This window comes from Gallinula chloropus (assembly GCF_964237585.1).
Source record: "Gallinula chloropus genome assembly, chromosome: 2".
Taxonomy (NCBI): Eukaryota; Metazoa; Chordata; class Aves; order Gruiformes; family Rallidae; genus Gallinula; species Gallinula chloropus.
In genome coordinates this window covers 141,124,728-141,143,204 of record NC_140086.1, presented here as the reverse complement: position 1 = coordinate 141,143,204, position 18,477 = coordinate 141,124,728, and the positions used below count along the sequence as shown (strand labels likewise).

The window sequence follows — 18,477 nt, the reverse complement described above, 5'->3', positions numbered from 1 at the left end:
AAATCTTCCTGTCTCAAGCATTTGGACTGTTCGTGGAACTATATATGTGACTTCAAATGGATTAAAATAGTTGCAGTGATTAAATAGTTGAAGATAAAAGAAACTTTCATTCTTTATAGATAGAAGCAAAGCATGAAAAAGCCCAAATACCCACATCACTGCCTCTTGCTGAATGACATCTAAGACTAAAAGTAGATTTTGTTTGGATCTAAATAAAGCTCATCACTGAAAAACACTCTACATATTTTTTAAAAAAGGAGGTTCTCACATCTCTAGAAACTTTGAGCCTCATGGTGTTCTGCTTCTTTAGCTCTTATGCCCAGTGTTAGCACCTATTTAAGCTTCCTGTGATCATCAGATATTTTCAAATTGCAAACTGATATAGGAAACTATGTTAATAGCCCAGATAGGTAGGAAAAAAAGGGAAAGGTGAGAGATTTATTGAATGCAGACTCAGACAAAAAATGTTGTTCTCCCATGTTTGCCAGCAGGTTTGTGAGGAACATGGAAAAGTCCTTTTTCCCTATCTGCTGCAGATTCTCCATCAATAGAATTATATTAATAACCTGTAGAACTTCCCCAAAATATTTTAATGTGGACAGGAAGAATTTGAAAATTCCTAAGTAGTGGTTGCTGTGGTTTTTGTTGCTACATATTGCCTTGGAAAGTATTGATGATATTTATTTGACAGCTGCACAATATAGGACCAAGTGCCATCAACCACACAGTTCTCCATGTTGGTTGGCCTGTCTCCAGTCGAGAAGAATTTCTTCTTTACATTCTTCATATTCAGACACATGGACCACTGCACTGTCAAACAAGCTCTCCTATCAATACAATGCAAATAAAGGTAAGCCAGCCCTTTTTATTTCCTCCCTGTCTGCCTTTTGCTTGATTTTTTTCCCCTCAGACTTCAACAATGCGATGGAGCTTTTAGGGGAATTTTCACAATGACCCTTAGGTCATTTTCTTGTGCACAAAGCAAGCCTATAGTGTTTCTAGTGTGACAGTTGTATTGCATGTCGGTCGGTTTCTGTGCTCTTCTTAACAGAAGAAACTTGTATTCTGATTCGGTGTCACAGTATTAGATACAAGATAACTTTTAAATGGAAAAGGGTTTTCATGTGGTGTCATTCGTAACACGGCTTTGAGGACATGACACTCAGTTTTTCAGTTCTTGTGTCCTAAGGAGTACATTAATTCAGAAAGTCATTTGTACAGCCATGTTTGGCAGATGAACTCCCAAAGTTGACATAAACCTTAGTTTTGTAATGGGATGCACATAGCTTTTCTATTAACTCTGATCTGAACCTGTTAGGAGTGGGAAAAAGCCTTTGTAGCACAATAGTGCAATATCATTAAATTAAAGGTGTCAACTTCTCAGGGATGTTTATTTCGTAGACAGCAGATACTCACCAGCTATTGTAGCATTAAATATTTTTAAAGGTTGTAACATAATTTTAGTTTATGATTCCCATACACATAATTTAAAGCTTATTTGTATGATGATTCAGTTTTTTTAGAATCATAGTGTAACTCAGGTCGGAAGAGACCTCGGGAGTACTCTGATAAAACATCCTCCTCAAGCAGGGTCAGAAGAGACTAGGTTGTTCAGGGCTTTGTCCAGTCTGGTCTTTAAAACATCCAAGGACAGAGGCTGCAAAACCTCTATGGGCAAATTCTGCTGCCTGTTGATTGTCCTTACAGGAAAAGGTTTTTCCCTACATCCAATCTGAACCTATTTTGTTTCAGCTTATGCTCATTGCCTGTCAATATTCCATCATGCACCTCTGTGAAAAGCCAGGCTCCATTTTTGTGAACAGCTTCAGTTGCCCCAGAGCTATTTCATCTCTGGGCTGCACAAGCACTGGTCCCTCAGCCTCTACCTGCAGGACAACTGCTCCAGCCCTAAGCATCCCTTGGGGCCCTCCACCAAACTCATTACAGTATACTGATCTCTGTCTTCTGCTGACGTTCCAAAAATGGATGTTATATCCACATATGATCTAATGAGTGATGAACAGAAGGGCATAATCACTTCCTCAGTGTACTGCCTTTGCCCCTGCTCATACAGCCCAGGATGCTGTTTGCCCTCACTGCTGCCAGGGTGCACTGCTGGCTCGTGCAGCCTAAGCCAGGTTTTTTCTGCAGAGCTGCTTCTTAGCCAGTAGGTCCTCAGCACGTTTGGTTGCCAGTGGCTATTTCCTTGCACCAATGTCATGGTTCAGCCCCAGTCAGAGGCTGAGTGAGCAACAAGTGCTGCTGACCCACCCCTCACCCTGAGGAGAAACAGACAAAGTGCCCCAGGGTGGGATATGGAGAGCTACTGACAAGCCTGTGAAAGGGGAACAGAACCAGTGGCAGAATTCACACACAGGGTGATAACACTGAGCACTTTACTGACCTGATAAGGCCATATCACAGAGCACTGACCCGATGTCCGACCGCCTTTTATGGGGGTGTGATGTCATGAGGTGTGGAAAGCAGTCTGGGCCAACTTGACTTACCTGTGCTGGCTGCTTGCAGAAGCTAGCTTTGTCCTGGCCAGAACCAGGACAACCAATTATATGATAAAATGCATATTTTTAATGTCATATGCTATATTTTATATTATGGTTAAGTTCAGCGTATTATGAGACAGTATAATATGTAAAATGGGAGTCATTTTAGAAGCCTGTATACATTTTACCTGGTCTAAAGTGTTAATGATTTTAATTTTTTAAAGAATGAGCTTTGAATATCCCATTTCTGCATGAAATGTACTCCAGACATGGATGTCTTCATGTATTGCCACTTGATAAAATGATTCATATACTCTTCAGCTATTTGTGGCTTAATGAATATCAACTCATGAAACTACAACTTTGTCAGCAACATGAAAAAGCAACATTTCTACTTGGAAATGATCCTGTAATTATTTTAATCATACCAGCAAAGAGGAAAAAAAATTCCTCTGCCAGTTTTTTCATAACTGTTACTACTAGGAACTGTTTGCCATCCTAATGGCTTCCTCTTTCATGGACATGGTTCTTTCATAGCAGAGATAGAGATCTCAGAGTTTGGAGAAAATATGAACAAGGGGAAGCCTAGCAGTGGCATCCTCAGTGAAGTGTCAATATGCCAGTGTCTAAAAGCCTGTTTTAAGATCTACGTTTGTGATAGACAATCACCCCAAAAGAGCTTGGTTTGGTTTGAGGCCAGAAGATTTAGCAAAATGCAGCTCTACATATTACCCCATCAAAACCAAGGTATCCAGTTTATTGAGCATAATTGATTCCAGACACTTCTGGAATAAACAACACTTCTCAAGTTTAACCAGTAGCCTGTTAAATATCTTGTGGGAAGAGCTGTGTTCCAAATATGCTATACATCTCTTGCAGGGTTTGAGTTCAGTACAGTGGATGAAAGTGGAGACATCTTTCTAGTGAAGGGGATTGCTCATGACCACAAGTGCTACAAGTCTTTAGCTTAGAGAGACAACTACAATATATACTTAAAAGACTATAGAAAAACTTATCTATACCAAATATATTATGGCTAGATTTTTGTGTTTCACCCAGAAAGCCATAGAGGGGTTTGGATTCCACCCTTCTATTTAGTTTCTCTAGAAGAAAAAAGGAATGAGAAAGCAAAGACAGAACATGTTTCCATTTTGTACCCAAAACGCAGAAAGTTTGGAAACAGAGGACTTTTTCTGTTAATCTTTTCAACATCATTTCCCCCTATTTTTCAAAAGTGGTAAGGAGCAAGAAGCTGAGCTGCCACTCAAAGCCACTGGTCAGATCCATTTGCAACTACATGGAAAGTGGTTCAGCGTCCTCTCTCTAGCCACTATGTTCTGTTCTAAGTTTCAGTGAGGAAACTGAGAGGGGAACATTGCTGCTGGAGGGGCAGAGCTCCTGGACAGAATAGTCCCACAGTTCTTAATGACGTTTTCAGGCAGTGTGTTTTTTATTATATTTTTGGGTTTAGTTTTTTGAGTTTGCTCTTCCTTCTCCTACTTGATAATGATTACATCTGTTAAGTAAACAAGCCTAAATTCCCATGAGGCTTGTGTGACATCTTCCTGTAATAATGAAATAACGGTCCATCTGTCTTAGCAGAATGTGGCTTTAGCTACACAATCATTATTGCAAGAACTTAAACATCCTTTCCTTATTTCAGTTTTTCAAAGCACTGAATGGCATGAATAGACAAATCAGCTTTCAAATTTGTAATGCTTATCTATTGCTTAAGATGGGAAGAGGATACAGAAACAGTTTCCTTCAGGTTTTGTATAAACACCAGGATGCCTGGCTCAAATTTCCAAATATGGCAAGGGACATTATATGCCTGGCTCCTCTTAGATTTCAGAACTTAGCTCTCTGGGTGCTTGGGCGTTTCTCCTTTGAAATGACTAAGATTGTTCAGTTTCAGTTAAAGCAGTATGTTCATCCCTATTGATGAATTTCTTGTCTTGTAGAAACTGTCTTCGTGGTGTGTTGTTTCTTCCACAGAGATAAATAAAACTTGAACACACATGGGAAGACTCTTACTTTAGAGGCTCTTCCTTTTCTGTAGTTTATCTTCCACTGGAGGTGGTGAGGGACATGAAAGGATAATAAAGTTATGAATCTTGCAAAAGAGTAGCAAAAGGACCAAAGAAAGATAAAGAACAGATTCCCTTGCGGAAGAACTTCAATCTAGGAAGGAGGTGACCATGCAGAAGTATGATCTGCGAGATCAGAAGTGGAGGGAGAGCGTGGGTGGGGATTGACTGCTCTGCCTGTTCCTGCACAGGAATGCAGTGGGTTCACTGCACAGGAAGTGGAGCATCAAATGAAGCCTGTAGAGCCAAATTCAAAACAAGCAAAAGGAAGTGGTGTTTCATGCAACAGGTATTTGATATCTGGAACTTGTTGCCAAAGGAAGTTTTCAGGGTTAAAAGTTTACATTGTCTTAAGAGAAAACTGAACAAAGTCACAGAAGTCCAGAGAAGATTAATAAATGAACAAAAACTTCATGCAGATCAGGAAGCCCCTGAGTACAAAACATTTGGAAGCTGAAAGTTATTAGGAGAGAGCATTGTGTATACATGGCCTGTTCTTACTCTTCCCTCGACACCTGCTTAAAGGTAGTGTTGATGAGAAGACAGCTGAGCTAGATGGACCTTTGGCCTGGGCTAGTACTCCTGATGAGTTTGTTGAGGATTTTTTTCCGAGACTGATGTCAAAGAGTGGTTTGCTGGAGCTAATGTGTATAAATACCAGATGTATAGGCAGTGTTTTCCAACTCTGGTAGGTGATACAAGATGACACACATGGCACATATAGCTCAATAGCTGAGCACTGTAGTACCATGAGTGAGACATCTGCTGGGAAGCAGTGAAACAGCAGCTGCCACCACATTGGTAAGGTACAGCCACTGACATGACTGACAGAGGTGGTGTCTCATGCTGTGGAGCTGTTACTACGGTGTCCAAGTCCTGGTCTGGAGACGAAATAATACCATTCGATGTGTAGCTTTTGAATGTTCACTGACACCTCTTGTGGTAACAGCTTTTACCCTCTTCCAGAACATTTCTGGTTGAGTTACACATTGCAGCAGAGGGTATTGCCTAGCTAGAAAAAGAGGAAAGCTAAACCAGGTTTTGAAATGTGAAGAACTGGAGAGATCTGGAAATCTGCTGAAGGTGACAAGGCTCAGGAGAAGCAGGCAGTAGTTTTCCTTGGTGAGGAAATCAAGGCATGCCATTGTAGTTTAAGGGAAGGAGAATCCATTTAAAACAAGGTATGGTGTGCTAGATATGTGGCATGTGAAAATATCTACAGAGTTGTACAATTTCATTCCGCTGGCTCAAGAAGGATAAAATAATATCTTTAACCTTAATAGCTACACCAGTGAAGAAATTCTGCTTTAAAATTGCTGCAAGGGACATCTATGTTTTCCCTTGATCACAGAGGGCTGTTTTCAAACCATTGCTGTAATAATTCACTACTGAAGAAGCTGACACTCCAGGATCTGTGAAAAAAAATATAAAAAATCATCTCGTATTCAAATGGATCTACATATGTATCAGTTGCATTTATATACTGAGGGCTTCTTCAAAGGCTTGTCATTATATTGCTGGTGAAAGAATCCTGGAAAGAGATTTCCCACATGTTATCACATTAAGAGGGAGAGATTTACTAGCTATTTAACTGTTCCCTTATTGCAGAAAAACAATCTTAACCTAATTAAGCAACAGGAAAAAACCTTATTCCTATTTTTGCGGTTTTTATCAGTTAATAAATTATAGTAACTTTGCAGGATGCTTATGACTGAAGATCTCAGACAATGTCAAAATAGCTCCTTCTTTATCACTTTAATCAGATGAATGGTACAGATTTTCCAAATCTAGGACTACACAGCACTAGTTTTGTGTGCTTGTAGCTATTATTTTCCCTTTAGTGCTGCAACATTTCTTAAAATGACATTTTCTTTAGGAATTTGTTTAAGATGTTTTGTGTTCAGAGGTTAAATGAACTGATAAGAAGGATCTGGTGTAGCTCTTCAGAAACTGAGGCCCTTAAAGAATAGTCTTCTCTATGTTTAGGTGAGCTCCCAATGAGATCTTATTACATATTTCTGCATATATTTTCTTGTGCTTTGACATGATTGGATTGTTGTAAATTAGAATTTATCTTTCCCTCCGTAGCAATTGGGTTCCCAGGCATTCTCTGAGACTTCTTGAAGGTAAATGCTCTGCATAGAAATTAAAGACAGCAATAAAAATAGGTGGTAATCAGAGAATAAACATCTGTGAAGATAACTCTGAAGAGAATGCATTTTCAACTGTTGCATTATACAGAGTTGTTACCAAAATAAAATGAACAAGTAATTATAAAATGTTCTGTTGCTAAAAGTCAGATTTTTCTCTTACCTTCTAAAGCTGGTAAAATCATTATATTTCAATAGGCAGATTCTGATCTGAACTAATGACCAGATTTCAGTGCAGCAACTTTGAATTTATCCTATTAGAGAGGTCAGAATCTGGCCCCAAGGGTTGAACAAAATTACATACAGCAATAAAATTGTCTAAAGTGGAGAAAATGGGAAAATGGTATCTACTGTAATTCCTATAACTGCAATATTTTGTGTGCTGGTACTGATTGTGCTCCTACTTGGAGATATTATATTCTTATGGCTGTGCTGTTAAATTGAAAAAAAACCACAACAGTGTTAATCCCAACTCCAAGCCCTCTGAGAAGGGAACAGATCTGTTAGAGTCATTGTATGTCACTAGCATTAACATGTTTTCTCTTTGCAGTTTGCTATTCCACAAGACACTCCTGAACTTGCTGCTTTTTTATATAATTCCACAATTTCTCATTACATCAGGAGAAGGGATGTCACAGTAGCAGAACCTCACAGGACAAACTCTGCAAAAATATTGGTGAGCTATAACAATAAACTGGGACTGGGCATACAATATATCAAGCTATCTGTTGGTATGACTGCAATTTATTTACAGACTTCTAAATACTGTCCTAAGTGATTTCAAACCTTTCCATTTAAAATACTGTGTATTATGTATCATCACACCACAGATTAGCGCTCTTGTTTGACAGATTTTTACACTAAAGATCACGCATGCCAAACTCCTGGCTGTTTGCAGACAAATCTCTGTGGTCATGCAATGGCACACTTACCAGGGGGAATTTTAGTACAAAGAATGAGACTTTCTTCCACAAATTAAATTTCAGATCCTGTTTATTGAAATATACATCTCCCTTTAATTTGACTCCTAACATTCTGGATCTTTTGTAAAGAGTAGCTCAAGCTTAAAATTAACATTTTTCTTGTAAAGTAACAGTTCTGACATACAAATCATAGAATCATAAAAACATCATGGTTGGGAAAGACCTTCAAGATCATCAAGCCCAACCATCAGCACTACACCACCATAACCTCTAAACCATCTCCCAAAGTGCCACATCTACCCATTTTTTGAACAACTCCAGGGACAGTGATTCCATCATCTCCCTGGGCAGCCTGTTCCAATGCTTTACCACTCTTTCACTGAAGATTTTCCCAATATCCAAAGATTTTCCCAATATCCAGTCTGAACCTCCCCTGGCACAACTTGACCCCATTCCCTCTTGTCCAAATAGTTTGGAACGTACTTGTTTCCCCCAGTAAGTCCCTCTATACACATAGAAAAGTAAGTCTCTGTCTCTTCACAGTACCACGAGCAAGGCAAACGTGACAAATCACTGCATTTCTAACAATGCTTGAGCAAGAGCAAAGATCTCTCTCCCAGGAAAATAGTTCTGATTAGTCAGTCTGGTACCTGAGTACCTAAACTTGGGTATTATTTTCCATTCCTGCATTCAGTGTCTCATCCTTAGCATGCCTCAGCGCTGTGTCAGCTCCCCTTGCCTAGAGGCTGTGTTCAGACTGTGACCTTGAGGTCAGCCATGGGATTCATGCTGTTCAGTGCTATCCTTTTATTTTTATGAACCTTGGGCAGAGTTTCTTTCATGCTGTCCAGTCCCTTATTAAGCTGTTTACTGCAAGCTCATGTTTGAATTCCCTGACATCACTAGAATTTGATACGAAGAAAAGAACCTCACAGACATAAGTATTCTGGAGTAATACAATAATTATGCTGCTTCTGAAAGTTAATTTGGCAATTTTTGTAACAGGAAGAAGATAGAATCTGAAAGTAATGAATACCATAATGTTATTAAGAACAAAATCACAGATGAACCCATTTTAAACTCAGTTGATTCCTATGTAATTCTTTCATCAACCTAATACCCTGGGAAGAATCTGATCCCACTGGGGCTAAAGGAAAAATGCTTGCACTTTCAAAGACATATCAATCAATACCGCAGAAGACTTAAGCCGTTCTTCGCTAATACCTTAATTATCAGTTGTATTTCTCAGTGACTAGGCTCATATGCTGCCAGTAGAAATTACTGCAGCAACTGAAAGTGGTTAACAAAGTTCTTAAGTAGGTACTGTGTTCACATCTTAAAATACAAACCAGAGCTTTCAGCTGCTTAATAGAGACAGTATTTAGCTAAGTACTTAGTAACATAAAATTAGTACTGTGATGAGCAGTCTTCTAGTACAATAGACTTTTGATAAGCACAAATTAGGATGGGTACACTGCTTACCACCAGACTTTGTTCAGGATAGGCTTAGAAAAGCAATATATCACTTGTTCATTTAGAAAACTGTCCCAATTCAATGTTCCTTCAGCACCATATACTACAGATCCAGAAATATAAATGTTTTTTACACATTTGAAGTAGGCATCAAAAGCAAATGCTGGTCTGGAAAATGACTGATTAGCCAAAGGTAATTTTTTGTTAAAATCTGCATTTTTTTAAATCAGAAAATTTTAAGTAAATTTCATTTTCATCAAAGCATTTTCACAGAGAGGAAAAATGTGCTGAGAATCTCTTATTGTACTTATACTGGTTATTAATATTTGGTTTCTCTTCTATTTGTTCTAATGTTACCATGTTCTGAAAATCACTACAGACTAAATGCATTACTAAGAAAAAAAGAAATATCTGTTCAGGTCCTAAAATGTCAGCCAAAAGCAGATTTTTTTTTTGCATACTAATGATTTATTTTGTTAATATGTGGTTTTGGCCACTATGATTAATGAAAAGAGCTCTCCTCCTTCCTGCAAGATAAATAAATCTGGTTGGAGGATGTTTAAATATGAAAAGCCAAATAAACAGATACTTTGGAATATTAATTTTTTAAAAAGGTTTACAGTTTCATTTCCAGGCAGATTTAGAAAACAGTGATTTAGCACACAGTATCTACTTAACTTGTAATAAGATAGAGATTTGTGGGTAAAGCTGTCTAAAAAGATAAAGGATTCCTTAGGGGTTTTTTTCTGACATTACATACATCATCATCTCGTTTTCTGAAGTGTGGGCTTTGGTAGCAGAGCCATTCTCACTCTCCCAAGGGAATGTACTTGTGAACATTTAGCTTTGCTCTGCAGGTCACAAGATACACTGTCATGAGTGTCAATAGAGCACCTGTAAAGGAAGGATTCTCTGCTTTTTTAGAAAAGAAATGAATCATTTAAAACCTCAGCCTTCCTCCCGAGTCAAATGTAAACTTTTCAGGTACAGCCCATTTGTATATAAAAACCTATGCCAGTTTTTACACACATACTTCTAATCATTTTTCTATGAGATCTTTGTTTCTACACCACAAACAACCGCATCATTTCTGTGGTTACCCCATGAGACACTGCTCATTCCCTGCTGTGGCTTCCAGTCAGCTCTCCACCTTTTTTATAACATTCTTCTGGCAGACTTTAACAGAGTGTGTAGTTTTGAGTTGTGTTGTTTGGCTTTTGTCTTCAGCCCTGTGCATGAGCCAGAATCACTGCTCGTGAGGAACGTTTCATGGACAACAAGTTTCAAGTAGAGCAACTAATGAATCTCAGCAAATGTTCTGGCTGATATAATGTAAATATCAGTAAGAAACCCAGGAGAGGTAGAAGAGGGGAAAGATTTAAGAACATAAATAAAAGCTTCAGGCATAGAGAAAAAAAAAACACAGTAACAACAAAAAAATCCAATTGTATGGAAATCACAGAATGACTGATAAAAGACAAAGTACGTGCTTCAAAGGATTGGTAAGTACCTGGGGAACCTGGAATTTTAAGAGTTCTTCAGACTAGATATTGGTGATAATTATTACTTTTATTTTCCTTACTACAGGCAGGTGGTTGTATTCATTGGTGCTGCTAAAAGAATTTCCCCTTTGATTTATAGTTCTCACAATGACTCATGTATATTAAATTACTGATTTCCGACTACTTAACTCATTAAGGGAAAGTTAATTAGTTTTGCAAATCTGTAGCATTTGAAAGTGATTATATACATTTTTAAAGCATAGGTGTGACTTCCCTTTATTTTCTACACAGAACTGTACAAATGTGAAGTGTATCCAAATTTCCTGCACTGTGGGACAGCTGGAAAGAGGGAAGAGTGCAGCCCTAAAAATCAGGTCCCGACTGTGGGCTCAAACATTCCTGGAGGTAATGCACACAAAAATCTCTTTCTTTACCCAAAGATGCTTGGATCTTTTATTTGACTGGATATTTAAAATGATGAAATTAAGTGGGCCAAATGCATATCCTTTTCATCATTGCCTTTCTGGAGATTGCATCTCACTGGTTCCTGGTCAAGTCATGTGCATGCTGCTTACATTTCTTTTTCTCACTATCACTCCCTCTCAAATTCATATCCTGAATCATACCTGAAAATTCCAAGATTATTTTGAAGCACCTTTCCTAGTTTTAGTTCTACTTTCCTGGACTGGTCCAAATCAATAGTCTGCTAGGTTGCCATGATGTGCTGCATTCATTGTCTTTCCTGATGAAAAGTTTTCTTTGGAGCCAAACAGTAGATGGTGTACACTGTGTCCAGCTTAAAAATTTGTTGTTATTCATTCTCCGTTAACATAGGGAAGAGTAATGTGTAGCAAGCTCATATGACATACAACACTCATGCAGTGACAACTTGTGACTTATCACTAATAAGAAGGGACAATGCAGACCATGGAAAAAAGGAACTTGTCTTTGCAAACTCTTGCATTTCTAACCTCATCTGATCTCAGCATTGTATTTACACTGCATAAGGCAGAGCTGTTACCCCACAGCTGGCCATCTGTCTGTAGCACTGTGTGGTTATCATTTCTGTAACAGTGGGCAATACTTGAGAAATTTATAATTCAGTTTGCTGTTACAAGGAAATAACTGGAGGTCCTATCTTGAGCAAACAGTATCACTTTCCTTCTTCAAAGGACTTAAAATTTCCCAGTCTTTCTACCTGGGATGAAAGAACTTTCCTTTGTTCCATATTGATGTAGGAGAAGAATGGTTTATCCCCACAATGCCTCTTAACCCTAATAAGAGAAGAATTGAGGATCTTCAGCTTACAACAGGAGCTTTAAATTGAGCTCCTTACACCTTTTAATTTAATTTCTCCCTTTCCTCAAATCTTAAAAGTACATAAAAGAAATTCTTCCTTGCTTAACTTGCTTTCCTGGAAAAACGAGAGCAGATGGGACAGTATTTATGGAAGGCTGGCTGCCAGCACAATAGTTCACAATCATGGCTCCAAGTCCACAGTGGGTACCTACTTTAAGGATTACAGGTGTCTTTGGCAGCGTTTACCAAAAGGATGACTTGAAAGGGTTTTTCTACCTGTCAGGACTTAAGGTCAATCCTGTGTTTCTTTTTGCAATGGCTGTTAGCACCATTATGGTGAAGAGAGCAGAGAACTACCTGGCCTTGCTTGAGAGGTAGTGATTTCTGTCTAGCTCAGTTACAAAAGGACTATGATACTATGTGAATTAATTCATGATTTGTCAGTACATTTTTTTTCTATTAACAATGAATCCCAAGAAACTGTCATTCTCTCAGTTCCCTTAACAAAAATACAATGCTTTTAAGAGGAAGCTATTTAGCAAATGTGCTTGAAAGGTTACACTGTATGTGCTTCCTTAGGTTTGCTAGTGAATCATCTGCTAGCAGTGGGAAAAAAGGGCAAGCTCTGGTTCAAATGTAAGCCCAAAAGCTTGATAGCTTGGATGTCTTTCTGTCCTTCTAAATCTGGGTAATGGATGAACATCTTCTGGTGTAAGCTTTTGCAAAGGACTTACAAAATTTTGCACAGAAAATACCAGTATGTAAACATGTCTGCACTCATAGGAGAAACATATGTATTGGAAATTATGACGAGAACTTAATTCCAATTTTCTGTAATTCCAGTAGGAGACTGGTTGACCTTTGCATACTGAGTAGTCCTCGTCAACTTCAATTAAGAACTTAACTGTGCTAGTTCACTGTTCCTAACACAGAGACAGGCTGAACTATTATCCTTGGCTGAAAGAATCTGTGATAATTTTGATCACTGCAGTGTCCAAGCAATATCACAGTAAACCTTCCCCATCTTCTTCACCAAGCACAAGATAATGCTTAGCTCCCTTAGCTGGCTACCTTCCTGGGACTGGACCTGGCACATTCCAGATCCAATCGGGTTTTTCTCTTCATCATTCTTCTGGTGAAATCTAATTAACTCTGTACAGAGTCAAAACCAAGGTTTTGTGAAAATCCCAGAAATTAACCCCCTTGCACAGATCCTCTGATGCCAACTTTCTAGGCTATTTACAGTTATTTCAGTGAGAATTAGCCTGGTCAAAGTTTTTTCTACGTTCCAGTTTAGTATGTTACAAGAAACAACCATAAGAGATTAAACCAAAACAAAGTTAATAAGAAACAGAATGTGTTCCTGATTTTTTTTGGTTGTAACAGAGGATGTGTAATGGTTGGAACAAAGTAGCTACAGAAGACATAAAATCTCCTTTTCTTAGTGTTTCTTAATAAAGCCAGGATATTTTTCTAGCTATAGGCTTAGTTAGCCTGACTTAAATTCAGAAGGAGGATAACTGCATGGAATTCAGTGGCATATTTAATGCAGGGGCAGTGGGATATGCCTTACCTAATTTTAGTCATCTGAAAGTTAGATGCCAAAGCCAATTGCCTGTTTGGCAAGAGAGAGAGGGTATTCAGAGGATGCTTCATCCAGCTGATTTGAAACACCCTTCTCTGCCCTCCTTCTGATTGGAGTGGTGTAGAAGGGTCACAGCTGTGCCTTGGGACACAGGTGTGTGCAAACAAACCAGGAATTGTCAGTGCTACAGGCCCTTTAGCCACTCTGTGCTCCTTAAAATACCTTGCTTGCTATAGCTGTACCCCCCCTTCACTCAGTGAGCTCCATGCAGAGGTGGAACCTTATACCAGCCTGTGGGCAGAGGCAAGGATGAGCTGTCTTGTAGGCTGCCTGGGAGCAGAGAACACATGGGCAAACACTCCTACAAGTATACCTATTCTTACTCCACCACCCATACATGACCTTGCTATCAGGCAAGGCTTTTTATGGGCCTTTATTTTACCTTGTATTTGGATCCCTAGGAAGTATCTCTGTTTCCTTCAGATAGCAGCTTGCAAACCTTGTAAAGAAAACTCAACTTAAAGCAACAGACTTTTTTTCTAAGTAAAAAAGGTAGTCCCCAGAGAACTGTTGCATCCTCCTGTTTATGTCTAAGGAGCTGCCAGAATAACATGACCCCTGCTTCACATGCAAATTTACATGTTCAGAAGAGAGAGAGAAAACAGTGTGATAGGATCTGGTTGGCTTCCTCCCACTCACCTCAAAACAGTTCCTCTTTCCACAGCCTCTTTTAAAATTAAGAGTTATACAGCTATCACCATAAAAGACTGTAGAGTATAATTAGTTTCCTAAAAAGGGCAGAATCTGCTCTTGGTAAGCCTGTAAACTTCTAATTCCTAAGGTTATTCCAGAATAAAACTGAAGTATACTTTAAAAGCCACTACTATTGGCTAGGCTGAAATCTGCAGATTCAAACTGAGGATGAAAATAGAGTCAATATAATCAGGACATGATGATTCTGAACCAGGAAGGACTGTTCAAGGGTCAGACTGAACCTTACAGTCATGGGTTTGTCAAGAAAATTTAGAGGAAAAGTTGCTGTTTCTACAGTAACAACCCAGGCTCTCCTGCACAAGGGCTTAATGTACAAAATTTTCATATGCCAAAGAAAGCAGGATAATGGTGACATACAACATTCCTCAACTGTGTTACGATCCAACTGAAGACATGATAATCTGCAGAAGAAATCGCTTTTCCTCGTTAAAACTGAGAACACACTGTCATTATCTATTTTCTTCTTACAGATATGCTAATGCAAACGTGGTAAGAATTTGATTGAAAGTGGTTGATTAATGCTGGGGTAAAATAATTCACGATTCTCATCAAAGTTGTATGGATCAGTCTGTATACTTTGTTGCCACAAAAGATCAGTCACATACTGAGTGACTCCTTCCTCTTCCACTTACTTTAACTGACAACAGCTGACCTCTTTGCCTCTTGACAGTTGTAATCTGTCACCTTAAAACCCAAACTCCCATAACAAATAACAGCTAAATGACATGCAATGATTAGACATGTTTGAGTAAATAAAGCAGCCCAAATTTCCTAACCAGCCAACAGAGATAGAGGCAGACATTGTGCAAAGGCCAAGAAGAATCGCAGACGTTTTTGGATTAACTTCAAAGCCTAGCTGTAAATATGAACCCTCTGGTAAGGCTGACTTTTGCCTTCAGATTTGCTGATCGAGCAAATAATGGCCTGATTCGTGCAAAAGAGAAACAACCCTACACGGTTATGTTACGTTATATTCTGTTAGGGCTCTATTATGTCCCCATTTGTCTAATCATGGTATTACTGAGTCATCAGAAGGAGATCCAAGGGGATCTTGCCCAGTGCTCTTTGAACTCTGATGGGCACTTTTTAATATAAGGCTCAGGAGTTGGCTAGTAAAACATCTGTTTTGAAAATGTATTGTTTCTAAATGACGAATCTGTACCACCTGTCTGATTTGCAACATCCTTCAAGGCTCCAAGGTCTTTGGACACTTACAGCACTGTAGGAAGTGGAACTCAGCTCATTCTTGACTGTTATTTCAGCCTGTATTGAAAGTTCCTCACAATGATAAAAACCTCCTTCTGGGAGATTTGGGGAGGCAGTAATGTAAATAAACCACAAAGGGTGTGTGAGGTTCCCGGAGGTTTGAAGTTTATTTTCTTTTCCTTTAATGTTATTGAATATAATTGTTTTGTTTCTCTCTTAACTTTTAGACAGATCCAGATTTTTTAATTCGGCACCCCTGACTGCATGAACTTTAATAGCTAGAAGGGAGAGAAATCTAGTTTTAATCTGAGAGCTGAAAAGCAACAGAAACATGTCAGCCAGGCTGTGATCAGGTGCTTCCTTAGCCATGTTTTGGCTCCTCCGTTAAATCCTTGTTATTTCAGTATTTCTGAACATGCACTGTTCCTGTTTCTTTTTAGATGCCTGAATAGGGAAATAAATGCTTAGCATAACAAAGGTGACAAGTGCCACAATACTTACATCTTAAGGCACTGGCCCCAGACTGGAATTCAAAACCTGAAACTAAATACTTAGGCTCCCTGTACAACATGTGGACACATTGAGGTACCACAGACAAATTGATTTGAATTAAAGATCAGGGTCGTGCATGAGGACTAACCCTTATAGGAGGATAGGCACCCAAATCAGCATTAAGTAGGAATATTTCCTCTCAGCAGAATCAAAAAAATTCTCAGGAGGTACCTACAGCATTAGTTGAAAGTCTTCAGGAGGACTTTGTTCAATATTGAGTGGCAGAAACTAGCGCTGTCAGTCTAGTGTTAGAGAATTCATGACTGGAAGATGTGAATTCATTTACCTCATAAGCTTGAGAAACCCCATATCCTTGGTTTATAGGATGACAGTATTCTCTTCTACTGAAGCTGCACCTCTACAAGGACATAAAAAGGAAATGAAAGGTCTGGAAGAGTATAGAAAATGAAACAGATCCTGATGTAATACCTTGTTATTTTGGGCCATCAGCTGGAAGTCCTCCTGGTCCTCTCATCTCCCTTTGCCTTCATTGTCCGGCACCTGGAACTATCATTAGCAATGACCTGCAGAAGGATCGTTAATTCTGGGGATGTTCAGTGTGGAGAATAGGAGGCTGAGGGGAGACCTTATCAACACCTACAACTACCTGAAGGGAGGTTGTAGAGAGGTGGGCGATGGTCTCTTCAGCCAGGTGACAGGAGATAGAACAAGGGGAAATGGCATGAAGCTGTGCCAGGGCAGGTTCAGATTAGATGTTAGGAAAAAATGTTTTACTGAAAGAGTTGTCAGGGCCTGGAACAGGCTGCCCAGGGAGGGGTTGAGTCACCTTCCCTGGATGTGTTTAAAAAAAGGGTAGATCATGTACTTACGGATATGGTTTAGCATAGGACAGAACAGTTGAACTTGATGATCTAAAGGTCTTTTTCAACCTTGTGATTCAGTGATTCTGTGATCAGCACTGTTAAAGTTCATGCCCTGATTGTACTTCCTTGATGAAAAATTTTCCTAAGAATCTCCATATTTTACTGCTGTTGAACTTAGAGAGTCTTTTTTGTGTGGTACATGCACTTTTTTAATGAATTAATAAAAGAACAAATAGTTGTATGACCTCTACTCTCAGCATTTATGTAAGCTACTCTATTTATTGGCAGTAGTTCAGGTTTTTGGAGGTATGGGTCAAAGAAAACAAGCTAATGAATTCCCAAAGCATATATTTAAAAAGTAACACCATATTGCTTACCCTGATGTCTCTCAAATGTGCCAGACTCCAGCAGACACAAAGGCAAACAAGTTTTAATCAAGCAAGGCCAATATTGTTATAGCAGCACTGAACACTATATGCAGCAGATGTAAGTTCTGGGGGAAAATTCCACCACAGAATGCAGCTTTCAGGTAAGTACATGCCCTTCAGTTAGGGTGACTCCATGAGCTGCACCTAACCAGAAGAGAAGCATTTCAGAGAAGTTGAACAATGCCTCAGTGGAGCAAAGTAATTCTGGGGTCTCTCAAGTAGTTCAGATCTTCAAACCTGTGAAAAAGCAATGACCTGTAAGACTTCTTTAAGCTGCTAAAAGTTGTATTCCTCCTACCCTCAGTCTAGCTACCTGTGGGCCCTGTGTTTTAGTCTGCTCTGTAAGATGCCTCCATATGCCTTAAAGATGTTCTGGGGAGACTTCAGGTCTTTGCCTGAGTTTTCTGCAGAAAGCACCAGCATTCTGCTGCAGCCTGGAGAACTCTCCTTCAAATTGTCCAAGAGTTTCTAGCCCTTTCCACATTATTTTTGTTCATACCTAGGGAAACATTGCACTAAATATTTATTAGGAACATTTTCCTTCATTTCTGGATGCTTCTTTTTCTCACAACTGTTAAAGGAAACAAAGGCTTCAGTTCAAAAACCTGTTTGTAAAAAAAAAAAAAGTGTGTAGAAAGAAAGAAGTCTTAATAAATACACCAGCAGTGATCCACCACACAAGCAGCAAAGGGGATGGTCTTGTTTTGCCTGCTTGTCAGGATATTGGCAAACAGATATCTCAGCGATGCACTTGAGAGCAGGCTCTGCATGTTCTACCACAAGAGGAACCTCAAAAGGCCTGTGTAGCTAGGGCTGGGCTCCCCCCTTTGGTCATTAGGTACTGACATTCACAAATACCAAATTCCTTCTTCCCCTTCCTCTGAGCCATAATGAAGTCCTCAGCTTGAATTGCAAACCACAGGTCCTGCTGCTTCCAGTAAACACTGAATATTTAAACATATGCTATTTAAAAAAAAAATGATACGGTAAAGAAATGCTGTTTCTCATTAATGTCTTGAGAATTATAAACAAGGCTCTAGGAGAGAGACAGCTGCCTGTATCTCCAAGGTGTTTGTGCAAGTAAAAATCCTGTTCCCAACTGATGCTAATCACAGTCATTGTTTTAAAGTCCTTGCCTACAAACACCTAAGTCTGTGAATGCAGGAAAAAAGC

The 18,477-nt window shown here is 39.1% G+C and overlaps 1 protein-coding gene across 1 annotated transcript in view; it reads left to right on the top strand.

The window, feature by feature from the left end:
• The window catches only part of ITGA8 (integrin subunit alpha 8), a gene marked incomplete at both ends in the record, with an annotated part of 102,609 nt that overhangs the window by 70,790 nt on the left and 13,342 nt on the right, over positions 1-18,477 (top strand). The window contains 3 exons of the mRNA XM_084280496.1: positions 692-850; positions 7,289-7,414; positions 10,928-11,041. Coding sequence (XP_084136622.1) covers positions 692-850; positions 7,289-7,414; positions 10,928-11,041 — 399 coding nt within the window. The remainder of the gene's footprint in view (positions 1-691; positions 851-7,288; positions 7,415-10,927; positions 11,042-18,477) is intronic.